We start from the raw sequence: 12,757 nt of genomic DNA on the forward strand, positions 1-12,757 counted from the left end.
GAGGGTCGTCGGTTGGCAGGGTTAAGCATAAATCAATCAGTCTGCATTCAACTACGAGAGGAGGCAACCATCGGCTCGAACATCTCGAAAGCACCACGGTAGGTGGACGTCCGGAACGTTTGTATCAATATTTCTGTTTGCACTTTGAAATATTTATGTCCGCCATCCCTGTCTTATCAGAGATAAAGAGACATTTACCACAGAAGCTTCCGAATATATATTTTATATTTAATATTCAACAGTGCAGTTTCTAAACTGACGAGTTTAAAAATTTTTTTCAAAATAAACGACATAATTTTTTACAGCTCTCAAGCTTTACTTTAAGGTGTTTCAAGTTTCAGATAATATCGATAATCGGAAGGATTTATGATTGACGACATTGGTTGCGTGACTCTAATAGTTCTCGATTGCAATGCAGTTCCCATCGGCGTGGAAAACGATCTCGTCTCGTTTGTATCTCTATGTATCCCGACAACAGCGTCGGTAATTCACGTTTCATTCGTAACGCGGATACCTACTCGATAGCTCTGTGGTAAATGTGCGATCGCATCCTGCTTCTCCATCGTGCCGCACGGTCGCTTGCGGTAATAGGATTTCACATGAGCGGAGCCTCCCAAGCAGCGACGGCCAAAAATCGCAGGATTTTATGTAGCGGGGTGCGGTTGCCGCGCTGAACAGCAGCCACCGTGGTGTACGGAACGAAGAGGAGAGAGGTGGAGAAAAAAAAATCGCAAGGGAGATATAAAGAAAGCAGGGAGACGTTAGTCGCGGCGGACGAGGAAAATGGCGAAGAATAGAGTGAACAGAGAAAGAGAGACGTTGTGGGGGCTCCTACAATTTTAATTAACCCGGTACCGGACGCAGAACCGATCGCGATCGAATCGGGTGCACGATCTACAAGGAATCTACATAAGATCCTCCACTCGCGGCTACAACTCAATCCCCTCTTTATATTCCGCGTTCGAGAGGAGCCCTTTAACCGGGGAACCGGGGGACCGGTGGGGCCCGCGCGCCGGACACACATAATCCCGCTTCCTACGCTTCCCTTATCTCGTCGAGGATCGAAGATAGTAGCCTCTCTGCCGCCGCGCTCGCTGGGCTCCTCGCCAGGATCTCTCGGCGGGCTCATATTGTTCCTCGTGCGGCATGTAACTTACCGGCGGCGCGAGAGGGATGGTTTCCTCTCCTTCTCACGAAACGCTCTATCTTGGCTCCGACAGTGTACTCGCTTCGCCCGTAACGAGCAAATATTTGAACGATAAATGAGAATAGCGCGCATCTTTGATAAGAACAGGCGGGATCGTCACAATTGTCTTTTTTTATCCTTTCCAATTGAAAGAGAAACGACGCGTTAAACTACAGTGAGACAGTGTTTTGGAAGAATTTTTATTCACGCACAGACTTTATTATAATTCTAATCAAAATGATGGAATGTGGCCGAAAGCCGCAGAGAAAAAAATTAAATCAACGATCTCTTTACGAGCCTTTTTTAATCATTCATCTGGAAAATTATCTGCATATGATTGCTTTCGAGCCTATTCAATCGACCATTCAATCCCGTGCTATTCCACTGACATTAAACGCACGACGCGTAACGCTCGGACGAGCGTTCGTAATAAGATTGTCGCGATCTTCGAAGCGTGTTCGCGCTACTCTCCCCGCATCGCACGCATAAAAATCTCCGTACGTGTCTCATGGTGCATTAGCGCGTTTACGAAACTCGAGTCGAGGATAAATAAACGCTTTCAGATCTCCGACATGCTTGCGAGAACGCCACCATGATATTTCGCTCTTTTTAGAGCAACAACGACGACAGTCCTCAATCCCGTCTTTACGGTAGAAGCAATCCGGTCGCGTTAGAGACTAATAATAAAAAAAAAAAAAAAAAAAAAAAAAAAAAAAAAAAAGTAATATCGACAATATTCCCTCATCGAAGGTATCTCCACTAGATTGGTTTAAAACTGACGCAAACGCGATGTATGTACCTGCCTGTGTATTTGTTTGTGCGTATACGTGTGCACGAGTATGCGAGTGCGATGCACGTACGAAGGCGCCCGGATCTCGTACCGACGGAGAAACGAATGCACCCATACGGTTGAAGGTTGGTAACACGATAGTGGCCGTATGTAAAACCATCTGGTGTAAAACGAGCTGCTCGTTCGAGTATTAAATCGGACCTCTCTTACTCTCTTTCCGATTACTTCCCTCGCTAGCCCCGTTCTCCTCATCCTCGTCGTCGTCGTCGTCGTCGTCGTCGTCGTCGTCGTCGTCGTCGTCGTCGTCGTCGTCGTCGTCGTCGTCGTCGTCGTCGTCGTCGTCGTCGTCGTCGTCGTCGTCGTCGTCGTCGTCGTCGCCGTTGCTTCTCTTTTTATTCTTTCCTTCCTCTATACCGCAGAGCCCTTTATCCGCTCCCTCCAGCCTCCCTTTTCTCATCCGGCCTGTCGATCGACTCGGCTGGAGATCTCTACACTCGCACGCGCGGAATCCGACCTGCAATAAACGCCGCGTCGCACATTCCGAGCTTAACGTCACAACGTACGCCAAATGAATTCGTTAGCGTTCACGTGCCCGCGAGTTGATTCCTCGGCTACCCGATCGAACGCGTCCCTTCTTATTAAAATCTGCTTACCAAGCGTGCAGCGGAAAAGGAGGTCTCCCCCAATGATATTACGCGATCGATGAATCATGCACTACCGGTAATTCGATTGAAACATCTTAGTATAGGCGAGTGACATTGATAATACACACATTTGTCAGATCGAAAACTGTGACGAGATATACCCCCACTGTTATAATATTATAAAGAAAGTTTGTTATTACAACTTGCTCACAGATGTCGGGCGATTTAATGGGAATGTATGTCGTTAGCGGGACATCGTCGAGAAACGCCAAAAGGAAGACACGAATTATGCAAGCGAGTCGTGCTCGTGGACTTTGCAGCACGAAAAAGGCACAGTCGTCGAAGGCACTGTTGGTTAAGTCGCGAGGTTGGCGGCGAGGGGGGGCCACCGACCCATGGGAAGCGAATCGTCCATTACTTTTTTTTTTATCCTATCTTTCCTCTCTCCCTCTTCGGGAATCTACCCGTCTCCCCTGCGAATCCACGCACACGCGCAACTATGGCAAGCTACTTAAACGCCGCCGCCGCCAATGTCGCGATGTCCGGCACATTCCTAACATTAATGCCGGCGAACGCATTAGTTAACGACCCTGAAAATGACACTTTGTATCGGCTAATGGATAATTAAAGTCCCGTGGTTACGTTTCGCGCGGAATTTATTAAACGCGGCGCGCTGAGACGCACGACTCTCCAGCTGGATATCGGACGCGCGTTTATGGGAATCCGCCACTTAAAACCTGCGAAAACGCAGATAAGAAATGCTTGTACATCGTGAGACCGCCCGTTCCCCGCTGAAGATTGCGATACGTCGGCTAGTTCTTCTCGACCGATCCGACAGTCACTGATGTGCGCTCGGAACCAAGAGACTACATTTGGAGACTAAATGTGGCAATTTTATTCCACATCCGCGATACAACGTCGAACATACAAAGTGTCGTTTAAAAGGATTATCATTTTAAAAGGGAAATATGTGTATGCGTTGCGCGTTTAGAGAAACGTTAAATGTCATTTAGACTTAATATACGTATAATTATAGTTATATGTTAGACGACATTTTATATCTCGGTGAATGTAGCTGTGCAGATAATTCAACGTTATATTAATATGAGACTTTGTAACGATCATGGGTGGCAATGTCGCGAAAATAGAAACGGATATAACTCGATCGATGACAGTTTGCGGATAAAATGTCGCGAAAACTGGATTTCGTGTAAGACATGTTAAGCATGTTCTTTCCGCTTTCTTGGCGCATGATTCGCCAATATTACGTCTGGAAATTACGATCGCTCGACTATGAAATCAGCTTCACGTTGCGTGTCGTTTTACGTTTTTATTCGCTTTTTATTCGTATATTCCTTTTTCCCTATAATTGCGTCCCTACGAGACGTTCGTGAATCAGCGATTATTCGCCATACTCCTCGTTCCTTACGTTTCGCAACGAGGTTTAGACAATAGAATTATATCGCATATACTATTAGCAATAACAATTAGCGACTATAATGGCAACTCGTTTATACCTAATGACATATAAGAGGTACACGGGGATACAGATCGCCCGGTATGCATTATCATCATTTCCATCGTAATACAAACTTTTTGTCAAATATCGCCACAATTAAACTATGATATTTTCCAATCAATATTTAATAAACAACTTGATGATTTACATTAAAGTATCTGTTTTATAACAGAATTATTAATTCAATCTCAGTGATGAAGAAACCTCGAGGCGTGAGAGACACGACTACGCGCCGTTTCTTGCGTCGAGCCCTCTCTTTTTTCGTGTGAAGCGTTCTGAGACGATCTCGCGATGAGGATATTTAATAATAACGCCTCGGCGTTATTTATCACGCGCCGTTAATGAGAAAGAAGTCGTATGCTGCACGTCATCTCGCGCCGCACCGACTCGTTCTTAATGGATCTTGCCTACGTTCATCGTAATCTACGGTGCAGACTCTATCTACGCGACAACAACATTTAAATTTATCCTCCAAGTCGCTCGCACGTTCGCGAACGATATCTCGTCTTTGGCGCGACGCGCCAGAACACAATACTTTTTTTTTTTTACCAGCAATATTTTACCGGAGAAGGTTGCTTCTTGTATAAAATATTTCCATGAATCATTTTCGAGAATCGCTACTCACAAAAGAGGACGCTTGTCTTATTGACTTCAGAATTTCGCAGCAATAACATGCATCTCGAATTACTATCCTACGTTTTATACACTTGACGCATGGATATTAAAATACGCGAGAAAAAGCATCAAATACTGACGTGTACTCTAAAGTTTACATCAAGATGAGCAAAATTCCATACATCATTCACCGATACTTGTCTTTGCGTTTTTATCTTACAAGGTTCGCTTTCCAGAATGTCCAGCTCTCCCCGATTACCATCACCCCATTACCATCTCTCCATTTCACGTATTCTTCAGCATCTTAGCACGATGCGAGCGAGACAAAAGTTTAAGCGCAAGAGGCAGGAGATGCGGTAGATGAGGCAGTGAAATAGAGAGTAGGGAGCGCGGAGAGGATCTCGGGAGGAGGAGCGGTAGGTCTCGCTCGACGGGACAGGGACTAATGCCTCTTAATGTGGTTCTGGAAGAGCTGGAAGATAATGAAATTGTGGAGAGCGCCCTCAAGTGTCTTAAGAAAGCCCTGCTGCCACTGACCTTTCTCGTAGTTGATTTGCCTCTCCTGCTGCCTCGCGTTGTCGGCCGCGACCTTGAGCAGACCCTGGATATTCCTCAGCAGGGTCTCCGTACTCGAGACCGAGGGATCCTGGGCGCTCTGGGATACGGCGACCGCTGCCGAAGCTATCTGCGAGTAGTTGAGGGCCTGGGGTGGACTTTCCGAGCCTGGCGCCGGCAACGGCAGATTCTCCGGCACGTCCGACAAATCTGAAAAGCAAAATCTCTCATTTTATTTCCGAAGAATCCTCGTCGGCGAACGCGAAGAAGAGAGCCGGCTGCAAGAAGCGTAAAAAAAAAAGAAAAAAAAAAAAAAACGTCTCAAAACTCATTTCGCGTGAGATTCTTTCCCCGCCGCGTCGTCGTCGAGAGCAAAACGTCAATGATAAATTCACCGCAACGTACGTCGAACAACGTCCGACGTAAGGGAAGAGCGGGCCCCTCCCGACGTGCGAGACTTATATCGCGTGCGTGTCTCGAAGTCGTAATCTCGCGACGACTACTTGTTACCCTTCGCCACTTTTTGATTTAACGTCAACATGGGTGAATTAAATTCATTCGGATTGAACGCTACACGGCGTTCCTCAGACGATTAGTCGCGTCTCGGCCGACCGCTGTTTAGCATCTCGCTATGAAATATCGAGCAACACAACGAAACATCATTATCGATTGTGCGTTATAATTTACAACTCTTATTCGATTATCCATATGAAATTGAAATTCTTACAAGCTACGATGAGCTACAAGATACGTCTACAGATGTTTTTAATTATGTCGCTCTAAAAAATATGCAGCAAAATAAATTTCAAGCTGCAAAGTATCCTGTATATAATAATAAAATTATCAATATATTATATTCTTATCTATTCTCTTTCAGTTATATATTAAATATATATATATATATATATATATCTGTCTTTTTAATAATAGAGAGAGGAGGTAAAAAAAATTGAACGCTTCATAAAACATGCTCTATTGGAAACATTGACATTCTACCGTTGCGCACGTAGTCGCCGTACTTTAAGATCAGCGAAAAGAATCGGGCGGAATCGCGCGTTGGAATAAAGGATGCCTTATGGTTATTGCCGAAGAGAGGCCCGGAGAGAGTGGCGGTGAGACAAGATGTCTGCGTGGGTTCCCCAGACTTAAGTGATCGCTCGCGGAACAGACCGGCCCGCACCGTAGGCTTTAGCAGCCGGCTGCTTTACGGCTGGCGATACGTGCTTTATTGTATCGTCTTTTAATTATCTGCGCGCACCTACAACGCCACTCGGCAATCGCGGTTACTTATTGCCATTGGCCGATTTAATGCTCGGCGCGCGTCTTCGATGTTGGCCGGCGTCTTTTGATAGGGAAGCGCGTTGCCTTTCTTTTCCGTTCGCTTCTTTTCGTCCACTTAAAAAACCACGCGCACGATCTTTATTTTCTCTCATTTTTTTTTTTTTTTCAGCGCACGCCGAGCGCCTCTATATATTCCGCCGCGGTCCATTACAATTATCAGGAGAGACGGAATGAGTCTCTCGGAATCTTTTCGCCACCAAAGGTGCGTAAATTTGTTCTTCGAATTTCTTTCTCTCGACAACAGCACAATGGGACCACCGCGATGAAAAAAAGCGGTAAGCAGCCAGGAAAATTATCTACAAACATAAGTCATCGAGATGTATCGCTCGAGTCTTGAGAAAGGAACAATTTGTCTCGATGAAGCAAACGATCGGGCTGGACTAGATTGAAGATTGCCAAGATGCAGAAAATGGAGGAGAAATTGCGGTAAATCCGATTCCGAGAATGAGAGCGGAGATAGTGGCGCGTCTCATTAAATCAGAACTGCATTCCACGAGCGTGTACACTCCCACGGGCGTTCGATGGGGTTCTACTTAGATCATCCGTGAGCACACCGTAGGTAGGATGGTATCTCCATGTTGCGTACGACACGCTGCGAGACACAGATTTGATCCCTTCCCCTCCACCCTCCTCTCCTCGTTGTACAAGGATCGCGGCGGAATTTATACGTCCAACTCGCGCCTTTCGCGGAATTTAAAGGCCCAACTAATTTGGCAGGGATACTTTTTGCGAGCAACGATCCTCGACGTTTTCCAATCCACTTGTCAGCCCAGCCAGACAGCCAGCCTCCTTCATGCGCAGCATGAAAAGTGAATGGCGCGAATAATTTTAAAATTTCTGTGAATACGACTCCGGTGTCGCCACCGCACTCTGTCCCGATTCGTCTATAAATCAGCGTCGACCGAATCCGGCGAATTGCATGATCTCGCTTTCTCTCAACGATTAACGATTCAACCGCTCGGTGTATTAAATCACACAGCTCTAAAGGAACGAAATTAATTAAGACAACGTGAGATGATTGAACGCATCCTCTCATCTAAATGTTCCCTTCTCTTTCTTTTCCGCAGGAAACGCGTTCGTGGAATCGATCTCACGTACGTGGAATGGATCGTCCACGGATACGCGACTTTACAAGCGATCGTCCGAATTCATTAATTGGGCCGGCCAATTAACATGCCGACGTGACAATGGTCGAGTCGATTAGAAATCAAAACGATTATGATGCTTCGGTGAGTCGGAACGCCGGAACAAGGCAAGGTGAGATAGCGAGACAAAGCTCGGACGGAGAGATCTATCTCTCGATCCATCTTTCATTAGAAAAAATGAAACTAAATACCAAAGATGCGAGTTTAATGATCGTTTTACGCCGACAGTGACGCTTCTCGCGCGGATACCGCGCAATTTACAGAATACTGCTGAAGAAGATAAGAGAGCGTTTCATATTGCGGAACACGCGATGTATCCGACAAATCCATTAAGAAGCAATAATTACATTTAATCTCTCTATTAAATATTATTATCTCGCGTTAATTTGGGGCAATTAAGAACGTTCGGATTTACATGCAACTTGGCAACCGCTGCGGCGTGTTTCTCAGAGCACGATGGAAGAAGACGAATCCCGATGCGTCCCTCGCGCTCTCTCTCTCTCTCTCTCTCGGTAGAGATGATGGATGAGAGGGCCTGACCCGCCAGTCGTCTAGAAGAACTCGTCTTTAAACGCGGCGTGTCCGGCAAAATCGATATAATTATTTCACGAGCACGAATCTTCTCTCATTCTCGTTTTCTTTCCTTTTCTGTTTTTCGAGTCGAAATGGTCCTTTCGACTTTCGTCGAACGTCAAAAGCGAGAGAACGCGTTTTAATTGATTGCGAAGCGAACAATCTCCTTTGGACCCATCGCTTTATCAGAGATATAAGTATCTGGGAACGTGGATCGCGTTGCTGTCACGCTTGGCGAATGAATCGCCTCCTCCTCTCGGCAATAAAGTTAAAAAACATACCTTCGTCCTTTTCGTTGTCATCCTCGAGGTCCTCCGACAGATTATCGTCCTCCTCCTCGTCATCTTGCGAACGGTGCGACGCGCCTGCCTCGCTTCCGGATTGCTCGCCCACGCTTCCGCTTCCCGCTGTTTTGGAGAGATTTAGAACCGGGCTGTGACCATTTGAGGAGCCTGAAAATTAATAAAATACGACAATTCGCATTTACAATACAAATAAACATGTATGTATATATATATATATATATATATATATATATATATATATATATATATATCAAGTACAATACATAAAATATACATGTTATATATGTATGTATATATTACTATCTATCTGTTATAAAACACAGGATCGATATCAGACTCGCATTGACATTGCGTCCGTGTTTCTACCCGATACGATAACGTTGGCAAGCGGCGTCAATCTTTCCCGAGGAACGTTCGGTCACGAAGAACGAGATGCGCGTCCATCGACTGAACTGACAAGTTGATGGATTTTATTTGCCGCCGCGCATCCCCGTTTAGACGAGAACAAGCGGACTATCCACTTTCCGAATCTCCCGGCCGCCCTTCCATCCCGTTGCGACCGACCACCACCTCTTTCTCTTTCCGCGCATCCCTTTTTCCTTCCTTCCTCCGACCGCCTAAGCGAACGCGCGCGCGTATTTGATATCCTAGTATTTTAATCCTGACATAGATAGATACTGTTTGGGCAACGGTCGTCGGCGCTGACGCATTGCTTCGGGCCACTCGTGATCTCACGGGTACACGCACGAGTACCCGGGACGAGTACGTGTGTATGTATATAGTAGTAGTAAAGGCCAGCTTCTCGGCCGTTCACACACGTACGCGCCCGGAGCTGCCATGTATCTCGTTGGCCGTTGAAAGAGAGGGGTCGCGGTTTTCTCCACTCTCTTCCCAACGCGCCATCTAATGAATCGTACATCTTTTACGTTAAATTGACTCCTACACATTCCCGCTGCCGTTGGAGGTTAAAATCTCGACAACGAAGGGTTGGTCTCTTGCGTGAATTGCACGACCGATCTCACGATCAAACGTAATTGTATGTGTGTGTGTTTTGATGTAAAAATATGCAAATATACTGATCAATCGATAAAGTGACGGATTACATGACGGATTAAAAAAATGCGGAACATGTAGTAAACGTTGAAACACCTACGTCGTTTTTTTAACCTAGGTGAGTCTATCGCGGAAGAGAAGAGGGGAGGAAAGAAGGATTCCATCAGACGGATTATAATATTATACGGAATCGGAAAAAGAGGTATAGGGACACCCCGTGCCGGGGCGTAACCCGATATCGGACTTAATCTCCGAGATCCTAAACGTCCGAGATCCTCCGGGACGCCTCTTCGTTCGACCGCTCCGCGCGGACAAACACAAGCCAGATGGAAAGAAAGGTAGAGAAATACAGAAAAAAAAAACAATCACGATCGAATTCTGTCTGGACAGACCGCCACGCCGCGCCGCGCCGCATCGAACTGTCGTGGTCAAAAATCTTTCTGCGCCACTTGACTTTGAGTCCGCATCGATCGACCGTTCTCTGGTAACTCTAACGATTAAGCGTCTCGCGTTACCTACTTAATCCAGGTGACAGGCGCCGCGACGAGATAGGTAGATAGGAATACGAGAAACGCTATTGGAAATTATAAACCCGTAAAAAACATCGATGGAATAACTCGTAGTATTATTTCGAAACAAATATTTTCTTTGTTCTACGCATATTGACATAATTGAACGAGGAACGTTGACATTTATCAATACAGTTTGATTAATGATTCAATCGATATTTGACAAGTATTAATTATTAATTGATGTTAAACTGCGAAACTTTCAATAAATACAAAATGATAAATCGATGTAATTTTCTTACACAATGAAAAAATTGCTATGATTAAACTAAACATCGAGTATCGAGAAGTTTATGCAGCAACCTTACCATTGTGCGAGCTGAGGTCCCTGGGTTTGTGGTCCAAAGCCAGCGCTCTCTCGGCGTCGCTTCTCTCCTCGCGGAGCCTGTAACAGAGAAAGAGAGAGAAAAGAAAGGTTTTGTATTAATCCGAAGGGATTTAAATCGAGCGAGCGCGGAGGTGGACTCTGCCGCACTCTACGTAGGGTATTAATTAAATAATTATTCTAGTCGCTGGACGCAAGGGATCCGCGTAGGAAGATAAGTATCGGTCTCGCACACCGCGACGGTTCTCGCTCGTATCACTGTATACCATGTATCGTTCTTAATCGCCTCATCCTCTGCGACATCGCATTTATTTAATCCGCCACAAAGACACCATAAAGAAAAAATCTCATTTTTTACGTCGCCAACAATAAGTTGATAAAATTTTTATATAAAATAAAATTTGAATATATTTTGCAAAAAAAAAAAAAAAAAAAAAAAAAAAAGAAAATGGAGCGAAAACAAATTCGTAAAACGTATTTCACAGAGATTCTGCGATTTCCCTACTTTAAATTTTATTTCGATTTTCCAAGGCATCCCACTTTATTATGAGTCGCTCGTTAATGCGACGCCGGAGCTTTACATTCCCACGCCACGAGAAACTTTTAATCTTAGCTTTATATTGTTTGACACTCGTGCCCCCGAGGTCCATCGCGGTTTACCAGGAATCATTAAGATTTCTGTCTCAATGTCGCTGTTCGCATTAAGAAGCGAGCGAGGATTATGGAATCGAGTCTGTCATAAAGTCGCAGTAAATGGAAAATGAGCAAAATAAAAGCTTCCTACAAAATTACACGAGAGAATGGTTCTACCAACGTCAACGCGAAATTTTCCACAGATCTCGATTAATAGAATAATTAAAAATTATCAGCTTCGCCGCTGCTTAATGAGCGTTTGACTACTCCTCTGAAATAATATCACTTCGCGCAGAGAGAAAATAATTTTCGGGTGACAAAAGAGAGTTTCGTAGTACAAGTCCTTTGGTTAAGGAACAGGCGGGCGGATTCCTTAATCGTGAGTAAAGAGTTGAGGGTGAGAGCGACCCTCGACAGAGCATTGCTGTAGAAAAAGGGGAAACGTCCGCCGATGCCACGGCTTTTATCATGAGGTTTATAGCGAAGGTCATCCGCATAGTCGCTTTATATCGCAAGGGTGAAGAGAAAGAAAGAGAAAGAATATAAGCACATTTCACACGTGATTATACTCCTTTACTATTGTATATATACTTCTCTGATCTCGCTTTCTCTCTCTCTCTCTCTCTCTCTCTCTCTCTCTCTCTCATTCGTCTTTTTTCTCTTCTCTCGTACTCGACTCGCCAAATTATTCTCCCGGGTATATTTTTTCCAGCTTCTACGGGTTGTGGTCCGGAGAAAGGGGGGGGGGCGAGGGGAGGGCGGGGGGAGGGCGCCTCTTTCGCACCTCGAATCGAACCGCGGACCATTAAGTAAGAAGTTAATATCATTAAACATAATATTGGGCGCATCTGGGAGCCGCAGAGCACTTACCGACCCCTCCGTCCACCCTCGCCCCCGCCCCTTGTTCGCCGCCGCAAAACCCTCCTGTCTCAGCCCCATACTTCGTTTCTGCACCGCGAACTCGGTCCCCTCCCCGCCCCCTTCCTGCTCTGCTCGACCCTCTACAACCGCTTCGCTCCTTTTCACTCCCGTCTACCTCCTCCCCTCCCTCCCCCCTCTTCTACCCTTAATTTTTTAATGAGAAAATGCTTTCAAAGAGCCGGAGAGAAATACTGTGTCTACGAGCGATAAGTTACGGCGGTGTTAAGGGAAACGGAGAGCGGCTTTATGTGTACGCCTCGCACAGGCCGCAAAATGTAAAGATTTCCCAACGAGGAAGAATCGAGAAAAGGACATGTATTTCTTGAATATAACAACGACAATGACATTATATCGCTATTGAAGGATAATAATTTTGTCGCAATAATTCAAATAACTGTAACAATTTAATTTGAATGGTAATTAAAATTTAATTGGTAATGCGAGTCTATTAAGGCAGAAGGCAGTCGGCTGACTTGGTTCTCGCGTCTTGTTTTTCCGCTCTTTTATATTCCCCCTTTTTCCGACAACAAAATCGTCGACAATCTTCGGAAGCGAAGTAGCGAATGGGGAGAACGTAAGGCGG

The 12,757-nt window shown here is 45.4% G+C and overlaps 1 protein-coding gene across 6 annotated transcripts in view; it reads right to left on the reverse strand.

Annotated features, from left to right (window-relative positions):
• Dac (dachshund family transcription factor) overlaps positions 1-12,757 on the reverse strand; it is a 188,733-nt gene that overhangs the window by 57,921 nt on the left and 118,055 nt on the right. For all 6 annotated transcript variants that reach the window (XM_072910044.1, XM_072910043.1, XM_072910042.1 and 3 more), the window contains 3 exons: positions 10,604-10,680; positions 8,650-8,820; positions 5,292-5,519 (listed from right to left, as the gene is read on the reverse strand). In XM_072910044.1, the coding sequence (XP_072766145.1) occupies positions 5,292-5,519; positions 8,650-8,820; positions 10,604-10,680 (476 nt within the window). The remainder of the gene's footprint in view (positions 1-5,291; positions 5,520-8,649; positions 8,821-10,603; positions 10,681-12,757) is intronic.

This window comes from Anoplolepis gracilipes, chromosome 17, assembly GCF_047496725.1.
Source record: "Anoplolepis gracilipes chromosome 17, ASM4749672v1, whole genome shotgun sequence".
NCBI lineage: Eukaryota > Metazoa > Arthropoda > Insecta > Hymenoptera > Formicidae > Anoplolepis > Anoplolepis gracilipes.